Source organism: Muscardinus avellanarius, assembly GCF_963383645.1.
Source record: "Muscardinus avellanarius genome assembly, chromosome: 2".
Lineage (NCBI taxonomy): Eukaryota > Metazoa > Chordata > Mammalia > Rodentia > Gliridae > Muscardinus > Muscardinus avellanarius.
The window spans coordinates 191,116,449-191,128,586 of record NC_137787.1 but is presented as its reverse complement, the minus strand read 5'-3'; the positions used below and the strand labels follow the sequence as shown (position 1 = coordinate 191,128,586).

General features: G+C 47.5%; 1 protein-coding gene across 9 annotated transcripts in view; it reads right to left on the bottom strand.

Annotated features, from left to right (window-relative positions):
• Nucleotides 1-12,138, bottom strand: part of PCCA (propionyl-CoA carboxylase subunit alpha) — a gene marked incomplete at both ends in the record, with an annotated part of 369,697 nt that overhangs the window by 252,307 nt on the left and 105,252 nt on the right. For all 9 annotated transcript variants that reach the window (XM_080689189.1, XM_080689192.1, XM_080689190.1 and 6 more), the window contains one exon: nucleotides 8,646-8,777. In XM_080689189.1, coding sequence (XP_080545315.1) covers nucleotides 8,646-8,777 — 132 coding nt within the window. The remainder of the gene's footprint in view (nucleotides 1-8,645; nucleotides 8,778-12,138) is intronic.

The following is a 12,138-nucleotide window of genomic DNA, read 5'->3' as shown; positions in this document are numbered from 1 at the left end:
ACCGACATTTAAACAAATGTGTTGTTTCCAACATGCTGGGAATGGCTTTGGTCTAGATTTTGGTGGTACTGGGGATTTAACCCAGTGACATTCTACCTCCAAGCTACACCCCCAGCCCGTGTGTGTGTGTGTGTGTGTGTGTGTGTGTGTGTGTGTGTGTGTGTGTGAGAGAGAGAGAGAGAGAGTGCGCGCGCACGCCTGGGCATGGAACCCAGGGGCATTTGACCTCCAAGCTACACCCCCAGCCCTTTCTTTCTGTGTGTGAGCCTGGGCGTGGAACCCAGGGGCATTCAACCTCTGAGCTACACCACCATTTTTTTTATTTTTTATTCTTTATTTTGAGACAGGGTCTCACTAAGATGCAGAGGGCCTCACTAAGCAGCTGAGGCTGGCCGCGAGCCTGCGACCCTCCTGTCTCAGCCTCCCGAGTACTGGGATTACAAGTGTGCACTGGCTTGCTGGGGATAATCTGATAAGAACATACTGAAAAACAATATGGGAGAGTGCTCGTTACTTGGGACTGAACCAGGGGCACTCTACCTCCTGCTACACCCCCAGCCCTCTTTTACTTTTATTTTGAAATAGTGTCTCGCTAGATTGATAAGTTTTACTACTTCCTGAGGCTGTCCTCAAACCTGTGATCCTCCTTTTCAGCCTGGGATAATAGGTATGCACCATTGAGGCTGACCGCCCAAGAATTGGGATTGCAGGCAGAATTGGTATTACAGGTGTGAGCCACCACACCTGGCTTTAAAAATAAAACGTAAGCCGGGCGTGGTGGCGCACGCTTGTAATCCTTGCGTTTGGGAGGCTGAGACAGGAGGATCGCACAGGTTCAGAGCCAGCTTCAGCTACTTAGTGAGGCTCTCAGCAACTTAGTGAGACCCTGTTTCCAAATAAAATATAAAAAATAGATCTGGGAGTATAGCCTGGAGGTAGAAAGCCTCTGGGTTCCACCCCCAGTAACACCAAAAAAAAAAAAAAAGTAATAGCCGGGCGTGGTGGCCCACGCTTGTAATCCCAGCACCTGGGAGGCTGAGACAGGAGGATAGCACAGGTTCGAAGCCAGCCTCAACTACTGAGTGAGGCTCTCAGCAACTTAGTGAGACCCTGTTTCCAAATAAAGTATAAAATGGGTCTAAGAGTGTAGCCTGGAGGTAGAAAAGCCCCTGGGTTCCACCCCCAGTAACACCAAAAAAAAAAAAAAATTTAATAGAGCTTCAATAAGGAATTAGCACCACCAATGGTACACTCATGTCAATGGAATACTACACAGGCTTTAAAAAGAATAAGAATGATCCCCGTGCTCTTCTTCCATTTATATACTAGTTTAATAAATATTACCCAGCAACAGTGCGTGGAATAGTTTCTGTCCTTGTGGAGTCTACTACAGCCTGCTAAGGGAAACTGAGGACTGAGTAAACAAACAAACAAACAAACTGGGATAAAGTAGAAACAAAGAACATGAAGGAAGAGAGTAAGAGGATGAACCTGTTTTAGACAAATCACTCAGAAAAGCCCCCTGAGGTGGGCATGGTTGCACATGCCTGCAACCCCAGGACTCTGGAGGCTGAGACAGAAGGACTGAAGGTTCAAGGCCAGCCTCAGCAACTGAGCCATACCCTATGGCATAAGTAATAATAATAATAAAAAGGGCTAGGGGTGGAGCTCAGAGGTAGAATGCCTCTGGGTTCAATCCCCAATAAATAGCCTTACTCCAGAAAAGAAAGGGACCTTCCAAAGTCAACCTGAAACCTAAGAGTTACAAAAGCTCACTGCCATGGGAATAAGAGAAAGGATTCTAGACAGAACAGGGACAAAACCCTCACTAGGAAGCCAGAACCCAACATGCCCTAGGAACAGGAAGGTCGTGAAGCACACTGAGGAAGCGGCAGGAGAGGCCGGGACGGGCGGCGAGGCCCTGCCCGGGCCAGGCCCACGGCGTGTGCAGAGCTCAGTGATGAGCAGACAGCGCTTACACTCTGCGCACACACAAGACACGCGGGACAGACCGGGGGGTCCCTACGTAGGGCCTTCTCCACCCTGAGACGGAAGTGCGCCTCTGAGCGCACAAGCAAGCTTGCCAACCGGCAGCTACAGAAAGACTTGGCAAACGTTGCTGTTCCAAAGCAGCTGGAGGGAAAAAAGGAACTTTTACTGTTACCATTATATGCCCATAGGAACGTGTAGAACATTTTCACCACAAAGATCATAATTTCATACTTCACATTACTTTCATAGTTTATAAACTAAACCTCAAGGCGTTTTTCAAACGATCTAATTAGTGATTGCAGGGCATTAAATCTTATCAAAACAACTAGAATTCCCAAAATTCATTTAAACTTTTCATGGCCTTCCCAAACCTTGGAACCAAGTCCAAACTTCTTAACTCGGTCTCATACTCAATTGTTCCTGCGAAGCCACCAGTCTCGGCCCCTGTCTGTCCCCATTCGGCCCTCCCCCTTCGCCCCAGCTGCTCTCTGCACCACAGGCTGCAGGCTCAGCTCGCCAGGAATTCTGTTTTCCTTCACCAAACCCATCCTTACTAAGCTGGGCCATGGTCTGAGTCCTGAAGACGCAGGAGGAGACAGGAAGGCCCCAACACAGCCACCACGTACCCTGCCAGCCAGCAAAAGGTCAGGGGTTAAAAACAATCACATGGCCACTAAGAAATGAACTGTCTTTTCATAGAAATGGCAAAGAGGATGTGTGTCCACGGGGCATCTCTTATTCAAACCCAGATTCCTGGAAACCTTCTCAGACATGGTAACTTTGAAAAAGGACATAATAAATACAGCACGGTGAAAACCTGAGAGGCTGGGGCCCCGACACAACGTGCTGCATCAAAGGGCCAAGCTTCCACAGGGCGTGATGGCACAGGCCTGGAATCCCAGGACTTGGGAGGCTACGGCAGGGGCACCATGGGCTGGAGACCAGCCTCAGCAACTGAGCAAGACCCTGCTTCAAAATAAAAATTAAAAAGGACCGCGGTGTAGACTGGAGGTAGAACATCCCTGGATTCAATCCCCAGTACTAGACAGAGAAACTAAACTGCAGCCTAAGAACAAAAGAAGGAAGGGCCTCGCTCTGGCCACATCTTGAGGATTATGGCACACCCTCCACCTACTTATTTTAAGTGTTTCTGCCTTTTCCATTTCTCCACCCATTACGGTATCACCTCCCCGGGGCACACATCCTGCCTGGCGCGCAGTTGCTGCTCAGGGCACGGCTGTTGAGTGGCCGCAGGAAGGGCGCTCTGTGGACAGGAGGAGCGTGGGGAGCACAGGCGGGGCGCAGCCCTCCGCGAGGAAGAAGGTGGCCCAATCCACTCACCGCGGGCTTTCTTTTCTCCTAAATGCTACTTTCTTTGGGAAGCCTTTTCCGTCCTTCCAGACCAGGGCAGGCCCATTGCTTTGCGAGCACATCACAGCCTGGCCCTCAGTTACGACAGACCAGCTCTGTCCTACTCTGCATTGACTCCCCAGAGATTAGCAGCTAGGTATTAGTTCAGTGAAAATCACTACCATCCACATCTGCGGATAAACATAAGTCTACCGGAGCTAGGCATGGGGGGCAGATCTGAAATCCCAGCTAATCGGGAGGCTGAGGTGGGAGGATCGTGAGTTCAGGATCCTCCCAAACATCTAGACAATGCGCAAACGTGGGCGCATCATCTAGAACGTGCTGGCGAGGCAGGCCGTGGGCACCTTTCGCTGGTGGACACGAGGCAGGGAGGGGAAGGGCAGGAGAAACCACAGCAAAGCAAGCAAAGCCATCCGCTCTCCCCAGGTGCGAAGTGCCAGACGGCTTTTTACATGACATCAGGGTCAAATGCGGACCCTACCGTCTAGGACTGAGGCTGCACCTATGAGGATCCTTCTTCTGGATCACTCTTCTGGAGCTGCTTAGGGGTTCACCCTCCTCGGCTGGTTCTAAAACAAAGCAATTGTTTGTTTGTTTATTTGGGGGGGTAATCATTGTTTCAAGGCACCACGAGTAAGAGCTACTCTGTATACAAAAAGTCATATTCTCAAACGATTCTGCATTCAAATATAAAGTACAGAGAAATTTTTCAACAATCCTGGGCTCAGGAACAGAACCAGGTGACTGGTTCTGAAGTTACTGGAAGACCCTTTCTGCTTAATATGCAGTTGTCCGATGGGGCCCACGAGGGTCGGTTCTAGGGCCTCTGAACAGGTGCTCAAGTCCCTTAGAGAAAACGGTATGGTGTCTGCATTTGCCCCATACACATTTCTCACATAACTAAATCATCTCTGCATTACTTATTATGCCTTATAAAATATAAACACTATGCAAATAGTGTTTTCACTGTATTGTCTAGGGAGTGGCAAGCAAAACCATTATTTTTTGGCTATTTTTAATCTCAGGCTGGCTAAATCTGCAGATACTTAACCCATGGAAACTGTGGACCAAGAATACTTTCAAACCTTTTAAAAATTAGGGCACTTCTCTGTAATTGTAAAAACAGCACAATAAATATAAATGAATATTTTTGCAAAAATAGTTTTTAGGCATCACCAGAAAATCAGTTATTCTTGATTTAGCAGAGAAAAAATGGCCTGACGTTTATTATTGTACTTTCTAATTGTGAGGGCAGAGCTTGCTACCAAATTTTTAATGATGTCTCTCATTAAGCTGTGTTTGGTGGTTCTTTGCTTCTTTCTGCTAAAACAAGAACACAGTTTTAAAATCTGACAATTAAGTGGCAAAAAAACAACAACTACAAATTCAAATCCACATTGCATAATTTACAAAACTCGTGCAAATACGCTGATATACTCCTCTCTCTCTCTCCCTCCCTCCACTGTGACGCTTCATTCTAGCCCCTGCCATTTCTTGCCTGGACTAGAGGGAGAGTAGGACTTTGCACACCAACCCTAAGCTTAACTCTGTTCTAATCCTTTTTCCAATTGCAAACCAAAGTGAGTTTTCTAATTCCATGAGACTATCATATTCATTCCTCCAAATGAAATACCACAAGAGGGGCCTCTGCGTCAGCAGCAGCGCCGTGGCCCGCACGTCAGAACCGCACGCTTCTCTCTGGGTGCTGCCGCGGCTTCTCAGCTTAAGCTTTTGCAGCAAGGTCTTTTCTCTGTCAACACAGCTACTGCCCACAGCTCTTTCTTTCCAGCTGGCTCACAACTCAGACTTCCCAAGTCACTGAGCTAGAGCTTCCACTGCAAAATCTGCCATGACTTCCCAGAACGGGACCCAGCGCTGCTCCTCTCCGAGCTTAGCGTTGCTGAGTGTATCGGGTTGTCCGAGACTTGCGGCTCTCCCTAATGGCACTTCAAGCTCTTTGGTATCAGAGTCGGTGGACGTAGCTCTTGGTTAACCAAAAGAGCTGGGGTTCTACTTCCTGTTTCCCAAAACTCTTCACAGGTGCTCTCGGTTCTCAAATTCTGAGATCAAGTTAGTAAGATGACGAGTAGGACTTAACTTATTAAGGCAAATGCCGTATGACTACTTGAGAATTACAGTTTAAAACTTGTGTCTCTCTAAGGAAAAGGATGAATCGAGCTGAGTAACATCCCTTAGGGAGTCCAGGGGACCAATTAGGTACCTCAAGGGATGTGTTGGAAAGGGGTGGGTGAGCCACCTCCTAGAGACGCAGACGAGGAACAGAGAAAATTCTAAGGGAAAATGAAATAAACTGAAGCCTTGTGAACCTGCTCAAGTTGGTGGCGAAAATGACTTAGGAGAAAAAAGGAGAATATAATTTTATCACCTAAAACAGAATTTAATCGTAAAAATACTCTATGCTAATTTAAAGAAGCCTATGGGTTTAAAAAGTGAGTGGTCTCTACTGAAATTTGTGGTACAAATTGTTGTTAACACAGTAGCTGGCATCACAAGGAATTTTAAGTTTCTGCACTATTTATTTGCATCAGCAAACTTCAGTGTGGGTGCACTATTTATTTGCATCAGCAAACTTCAGCTCAGTTGTTGAGTACTTAGTGAGACCCTGTTTCCAAATAAAATATAAAATAGGTCTGGGAGTATAGCCCGGAGGTAGAAAGCCTCTGGGTTCCACCCCCAGTAGCACCAAAAATAAAAGAAGGAAGGAAGGAAGGAAGGAAGGAAAAAAAATAGGGCAGAGGGTATAGCTCAGAGGTCGAATGCCCCTAAGTTCCAACCCCAGGCCCACAAAAAATAAAGAAATAATAATTAAAAAATTAAAATATAAAGGGCTAGGGGAATAGCTCAAAGTTAGAATGTCCCTGAGTTTAATTCACACACAGACAAACACCAAACACCTGGAATCCCAATCCTTTGATTTTCTGCACAGATTTAAATTATATATATATATATATATATATATATATATATATATATTTATTTATTTATTTTTTTTGGCAGAAACCTTCCTTATTACTAACAAAATATCCTCAACCTTTTTTGCTGTTCTAAATCATAAGTCAAAGTTCCCATGGAAGAAGACGAGCATAGGTCCTCTAAGTCCATCTCCACACTGGCTCCAGGAGAGAGCAAGTGTAGAAGGTTGTGTGGCCCTGTGTGCAGATAGCAGAAACCTCACATGAGGGCCGTAGGGGCGCTCCTCGACACTGGCCTGTTTTCTTTGAGGTCGTCAGTTCTTAAAGCAATGCGGCATGGTATATTGTGAGGCTTTCACTGATACGGGTGGCACAGTGTCAGCCTTAATTCCTGCAAATGTCCAGCTCTCTCTCAGAGTCCACAAACTGAATAGCACCCCTCAGGGCTCCCGTGTCCCTGCTCACAACTGTCAGCCTTAGACCTTTAATGAAGGGCCAGCCCAATTCCTATGAGGCACCACACCCATGACTTCATAAGAAATATTCTACTGTGCAGAAAGAGTTGCTGGATCAGACACCTCCGGACCGTCTCTTCTTCGAGCCCTGTGGACCCAGCTAGTCGTCATCCAACCAGAGTTCATCTGAGCTGTGACTCCTCGGTACCATTGTGACTAAACGCAGCCCAAATTCAAGATCTCCAAAAAACTGATTTCTTGTTATTAAAAAAAAAAAATACAAGTGTAGAGGCAGAAGCATTCAGGCTAAATAGACCAAGGTCGGCAATGACCCATGCAAACCTCTACGCAAACCCACACAAATCTCTACAAGAAGCAGATATGGACTGTGCCCAAGAGTTAACGGCTATGAAGACAAGCCCGGGGGCCCTCCGCTCAGGGTCCTGCAAGGCTGCGACTAGGGAGGGGGCCAGGCTGGGCTCCCCTTGGAGGCGCAAATGCGGAGCTCAAGCGGAGACAGGCTTTATTTCCCCCTTGCTGCATGACTCACGCCAGGTGTTTGCTGGCTCTTGGATGCCAAATGCCCTGTTACGGTTCAGATCTGGACTATCCTCCGCCAGTCTCCTGGAGGCGTGGTCCGCGATGGTGGCCCTACTGGGAAGCCGCACAACCTTAGGAGGTGGGCCTTAGGTGAAGGAAGTAGGCCCTAGCGGGTATGGCGCCCCTGGTCCTCTTCTGGCTCAGCTCTGCTCCCCAGCCACATGAGTGAACATCTCTGCACCTCCAAAGCCATGAGCCCCTATGAGCCTGTTTTATTTATTTATTTATTTATTTTGGTGGTACTGGGGTTCCTGGAAGCCCTTCTACCTCTGGGCTACACTCCCAGACCTATTTTATAAGTTTTTTATTTTTGGAAACAGGGTCTCTTAAGCCAGCGCGGCTGGCTTCAAACCTGCGTGATCCTCCTGTCTCCGCCTCCCAAGCGCAGGGATGACAAGCGTGCGCCCCCACGCCCGGCCCCTATGAGCCTTTGAAGGTGATTTCCTCCATAACACAGGAAACAGCCCTGCGCAGGCCCAAAGCTGTGCAGCACAAAATGCCAAGAGGACAGAAAGCAGAATGGCGAAGGGCTGCGCGTACTAACATGGATCACAGGTTCAACGTCTACAAAGGACTTTCTTCTACTGGGAACATAGACTGGCTGTCCCTGGGGCAGGGGCCCACGTCCAAACGTCTGCATTCCTGCCCAGAAGCATTCGGCTGTGGGAGCCCCCTGCTGAAACTCACGCCGGGTCACGCACAGCCACCCACGTTCACCAGAAGCAAGTGTGCAAGGTGCAGCGCACGCACACGAGAGGCCCTGCGGCAGGGCAGGCGCGCATCCCGAGATGCGGAGCGCCGCGGAGCTCCAGGGGCCCGTGTGCGCAGCTTACTCAGCCAGTTTCTGGGGGGTTCGTGTTTTCCTATGAAAGCCTGAGTCTGCTGTGATTCATTAAATCCAATGCGTAAATGGCTTCTCTCTTTAGTTTATGCCACTGAAAATAATCCCAGGGAAGCTGGGCGTGGTGGAGCAGGTTTGTAATCCCCGCGCTTGGGAGGCGGAGACAGGAGGACCCTGCAGGTTCGAAGCCAGCCTCGCTGGCTTAAGAGACCCTGTTTCCAAATAAAAATATAAAAAATAGGTGTCTGGGGGTGTAGTCCAGAGGTAGAAGTGTTTCCAGGAACCCCAGTACCACCAAAAAAATAAAAAAAATAAATAATCCCAGGGTAAACAACAGTGATTTTTTTTTACTCTGTACATATCCCAAAAAACAGGACCTGCAACTTATTCTGTACTTGGCAGGGGCGTCTGCCGGGAGGGCAGGCCCACAGGTGTCGGTAGAGCCTGGCTCACCTTCACGACCCCATCGAAGCCAGGGATCGTGTTCACCTTCGCTTCCTTGGCGAGTAACTTGCTTCCGATCTTATCGCCCATGGCTTGAATGGCGTGTGTGTCGGGTCCAATAAAAGTGACATCTTCCGCTGCCTGTGGAGAGATGCAAGTTGAAAGTGATAAGCCGAGTGTGGCCAGCGTGATGCCAAGCCGGGGCTTTATTCTTTAAGACCATATTAGGTATAATGCATTTTATACATACCATAAATACTTATAACTATATATTTATATATAAACATAAAATTCAAGATATTGAAAATAACTTTATAAGCAGTTGTGCCTCAATGGCAATATATGTAAAACTGTAATACATATTGTTCATGCAGATACAGATACAAGAAACAAAATTAGATCATAGAAAAATAAAGTAATAGAGAACTGCTTGGCCAGGCACGGGGGCACACACCTGCAATCCCAGTGTGTGGAAGGCTGAGACAGGAGGATCGCAGGTTTGAGACCAACCTCAGCAACTTAGCAAGATCCTGTTTCAATTTTGTGTGTGTGGGGGGGGTCTGGGGATGGAACCCAGGGGCATTCTACCTCTGAGCTACACCCCCTGCCCTATTTTTTATTCTCTATTATAAAACAGGGTTTCACTAAGTTGTAGAGGGCCTCACTAAGGAGCTTAGGCAGTATGCAAACCATGATCCTCTGGTCTCAGCCAGGACTGGGGGTGTAATTCAGAGATATAGTGCCCCTGAGTTAAATTCTCACTGCCACAAAAAAACCAAAAGTTGCCGGGCAGAGACAGAAGGATCGCGCAGGTTCGAAGCCAGCCACACTGGCTTCAGAGACCCTGTTTCCAAATAAAAATATAAAATAAGGCTGGGAGTGTAGCCTGGAGGTAAAAAGGTTTCCAGGAACCCCAGTACCATCAAAAAAAAAAAAAAAAAAAAAGAAAGAAAGAAAGAAAAAAGAAAAGTAAAAGAAGAACTTCTTGATATCAAAGTATTCTTTGGAAAAGCAACTGCCATGACATTATGTTTATACTATCCTGCCACCTGATCTAAACATTGGGTTTACCTGCCAACTAACTACCTTGTAAATCTTTGTATCCTCAACGGCCTGCAGCACAATACCTAGTACAAAACAAACACCCACATGTATCAAATGCCAACTGTGTGCCAGGCTTTGAGTAACAAGACGGGCATAGGGACGAACTCCATAGCATATCAAGGAATTCAAGGAAAATGCAGAGATCCCCAGTAACTCGGAGAAACCCAGGACAGTATGGTTCTACGCCTGGGACTGTTACAGATGAGTCAAGAAGGCAGGAGGCCCTGACCAGGTCAAGTTATGACTTCGAGTAAAAAAACTTCTCTGCACAAGCCACACTTAGCTCCCTGAGGATGGGTCCACCTCTCTGTATTTATGTCACTGTGATAAACAGAGTGCTGATGAGGAAATGGTCATTAGAGACACACCAAAATACTACATGTTAGCTCTCCGCCAAAGTACAGGAGGGCAGAGGGCGTTTTCAGGGCAGGAACTGAAGTTCATATGAAAAGGAGAAAGCAGACGAGGGTGGTCTCCCCAGGAGAGTGAGGCGCCCAACCACTGGTTCTCCTAGGACCTTTGCTCGGGCTGGCAGAAACAAGCACACGTTTGTAAATCACTGTGCGTCGCCGCCCACGCTACCTGCTGGAATTGCTGCTTGTGGGGAATCCTGGCTGGGAAGGGGCTTCCTTCTCCTGCTCCCCAGAGCTACAGCAGCATTGCTTGGTGGGCCCTCCCAGCCACAATGGCAGCAGAGGAGAGCACCCAGGGCAAAAAATGTCATCACAGCAGGCTCAACACGCTTGGAATCCAAGAATCACAGTTTCACAGCCAGCCTCAGCCAACTTAGAGACCCTCTGCAACTCAGTGAGACAGTGTCAAAATAAAAAATAAAATAGAGATGGAGGTGTAGGTCAGAGGTAGAATGTCTCTGGGTTCAATCCCCAGTGCTGCAAAACCAAACACACACACACACACACACACACACTTTCTCTCTCTCTTTCTCTCTCTCTCTCTCTCTCCTTCTCCCTCTCCCTCTCCCTCTCTCCCAACATTTGATGGCGTGGTGCCCTCTGAGCCTCTGTTATGGCTGAAGAGCTTCCTTATCTAGAATCTGCCCTTTAGAATATGCTGATGGTTGAGCCATGCATGGTGGCGCACACTTGTAATCCCAGCATTTGGGAGGCCTGAGACAGGAAGATCACGGTTCATGCCCAGCCTCAGCTACTTAGTGGGGCCCTTTGCAACTCAGTGAGACCCTGTTTCAAAATAAAGAATAAAAAATAGGGCTGAGGGTGTAGCTTGGAAGTAAATGCCCCTGGGTTCCACCCCCAGTACTACCAAAAAAAAAAAAAAATGCTGATGGCTGTAGATATGTGGGCTCCTGTAATCCACTCTGGAGTTCTGTGGCCCTGGATGTCTTACTAATCCAGTGTTTACTTCTATCAGGACTTCTGGATAATGGACATGCTGTAGCCGGCACGGCACTCAGCTTAGTGTTTCGGATCATTCCTGATGAGCTTCAGGACTGGCTGCTCCAAAACATGGCATAGTAAGTACCATAAACTGAAGGTGTTTGAGAAAAGAGCAGAAGCAGAAAGTTCAGAGAGTTTCCTGCAGAGGAGGGTCTAAAACCAAGGCAGGAAGAGTTTTCTGACTTCTTCCTGAGACAGGCCACTAAGTTGCTGAGGCTGGCCACAAACCTGTGATCCTTCCGTCTCAGCCTCCCAGGTACTGGGATTACAAGCGTGTGCCACCACGCCCAGCCTGTATCTAGTTTTTGTTTTTGTTTTTGTTTTTAATTTGGAAACAGGGTCTCACTAAGTTGCTGAGAACCTTACTAAGTAGCCGAGGCTGGCTTCGAAACTGTGCGATCCTCCTATCTCAGCCTCCCAAGCACGGGGATTATAAGCGTGTGCCACCACGCCCAGCTCGTATCTAGTTTTAACAGAACCTTGTCCTGGGGGAAAAAAATCTTAGGCAAACCCACAAAACTGTAAATCACATGAAAAGGCAGGGCTGCTCGGGATGTGAGAAGAGTATTGGGCCCACACCCCCATGGACCTGCTCCCCACGAGGTAAACTAGACACCCCACGCCAGGGCAACAATGGTACACTAGCCACCGACCCACACATGCAACCCACTAAACACACTCCATAAAGCAAGAGAAATACTCAGACCTGACCAGCCATTGTCTCTTCATGTTCTCATTTTACCTGCTAAGATGGAAGAAGTTTATTATAAATGCTGTTTTAAAAGCCACGAAGCCAGGCAGATGTAATCAAGTAATCAAAGTATCCACACAAAGAGTTGAAGAGATAATAGAATTGAGGACATCTAAAATACATTATGATTATGGAGGAAAACTTCTGATTAACAGAAGCCTGACAGCCTAGGCCACTGATTAAACACATTTTTCTCATGCATTCTAATTGGAGGAAAATTACTCACCCCGAA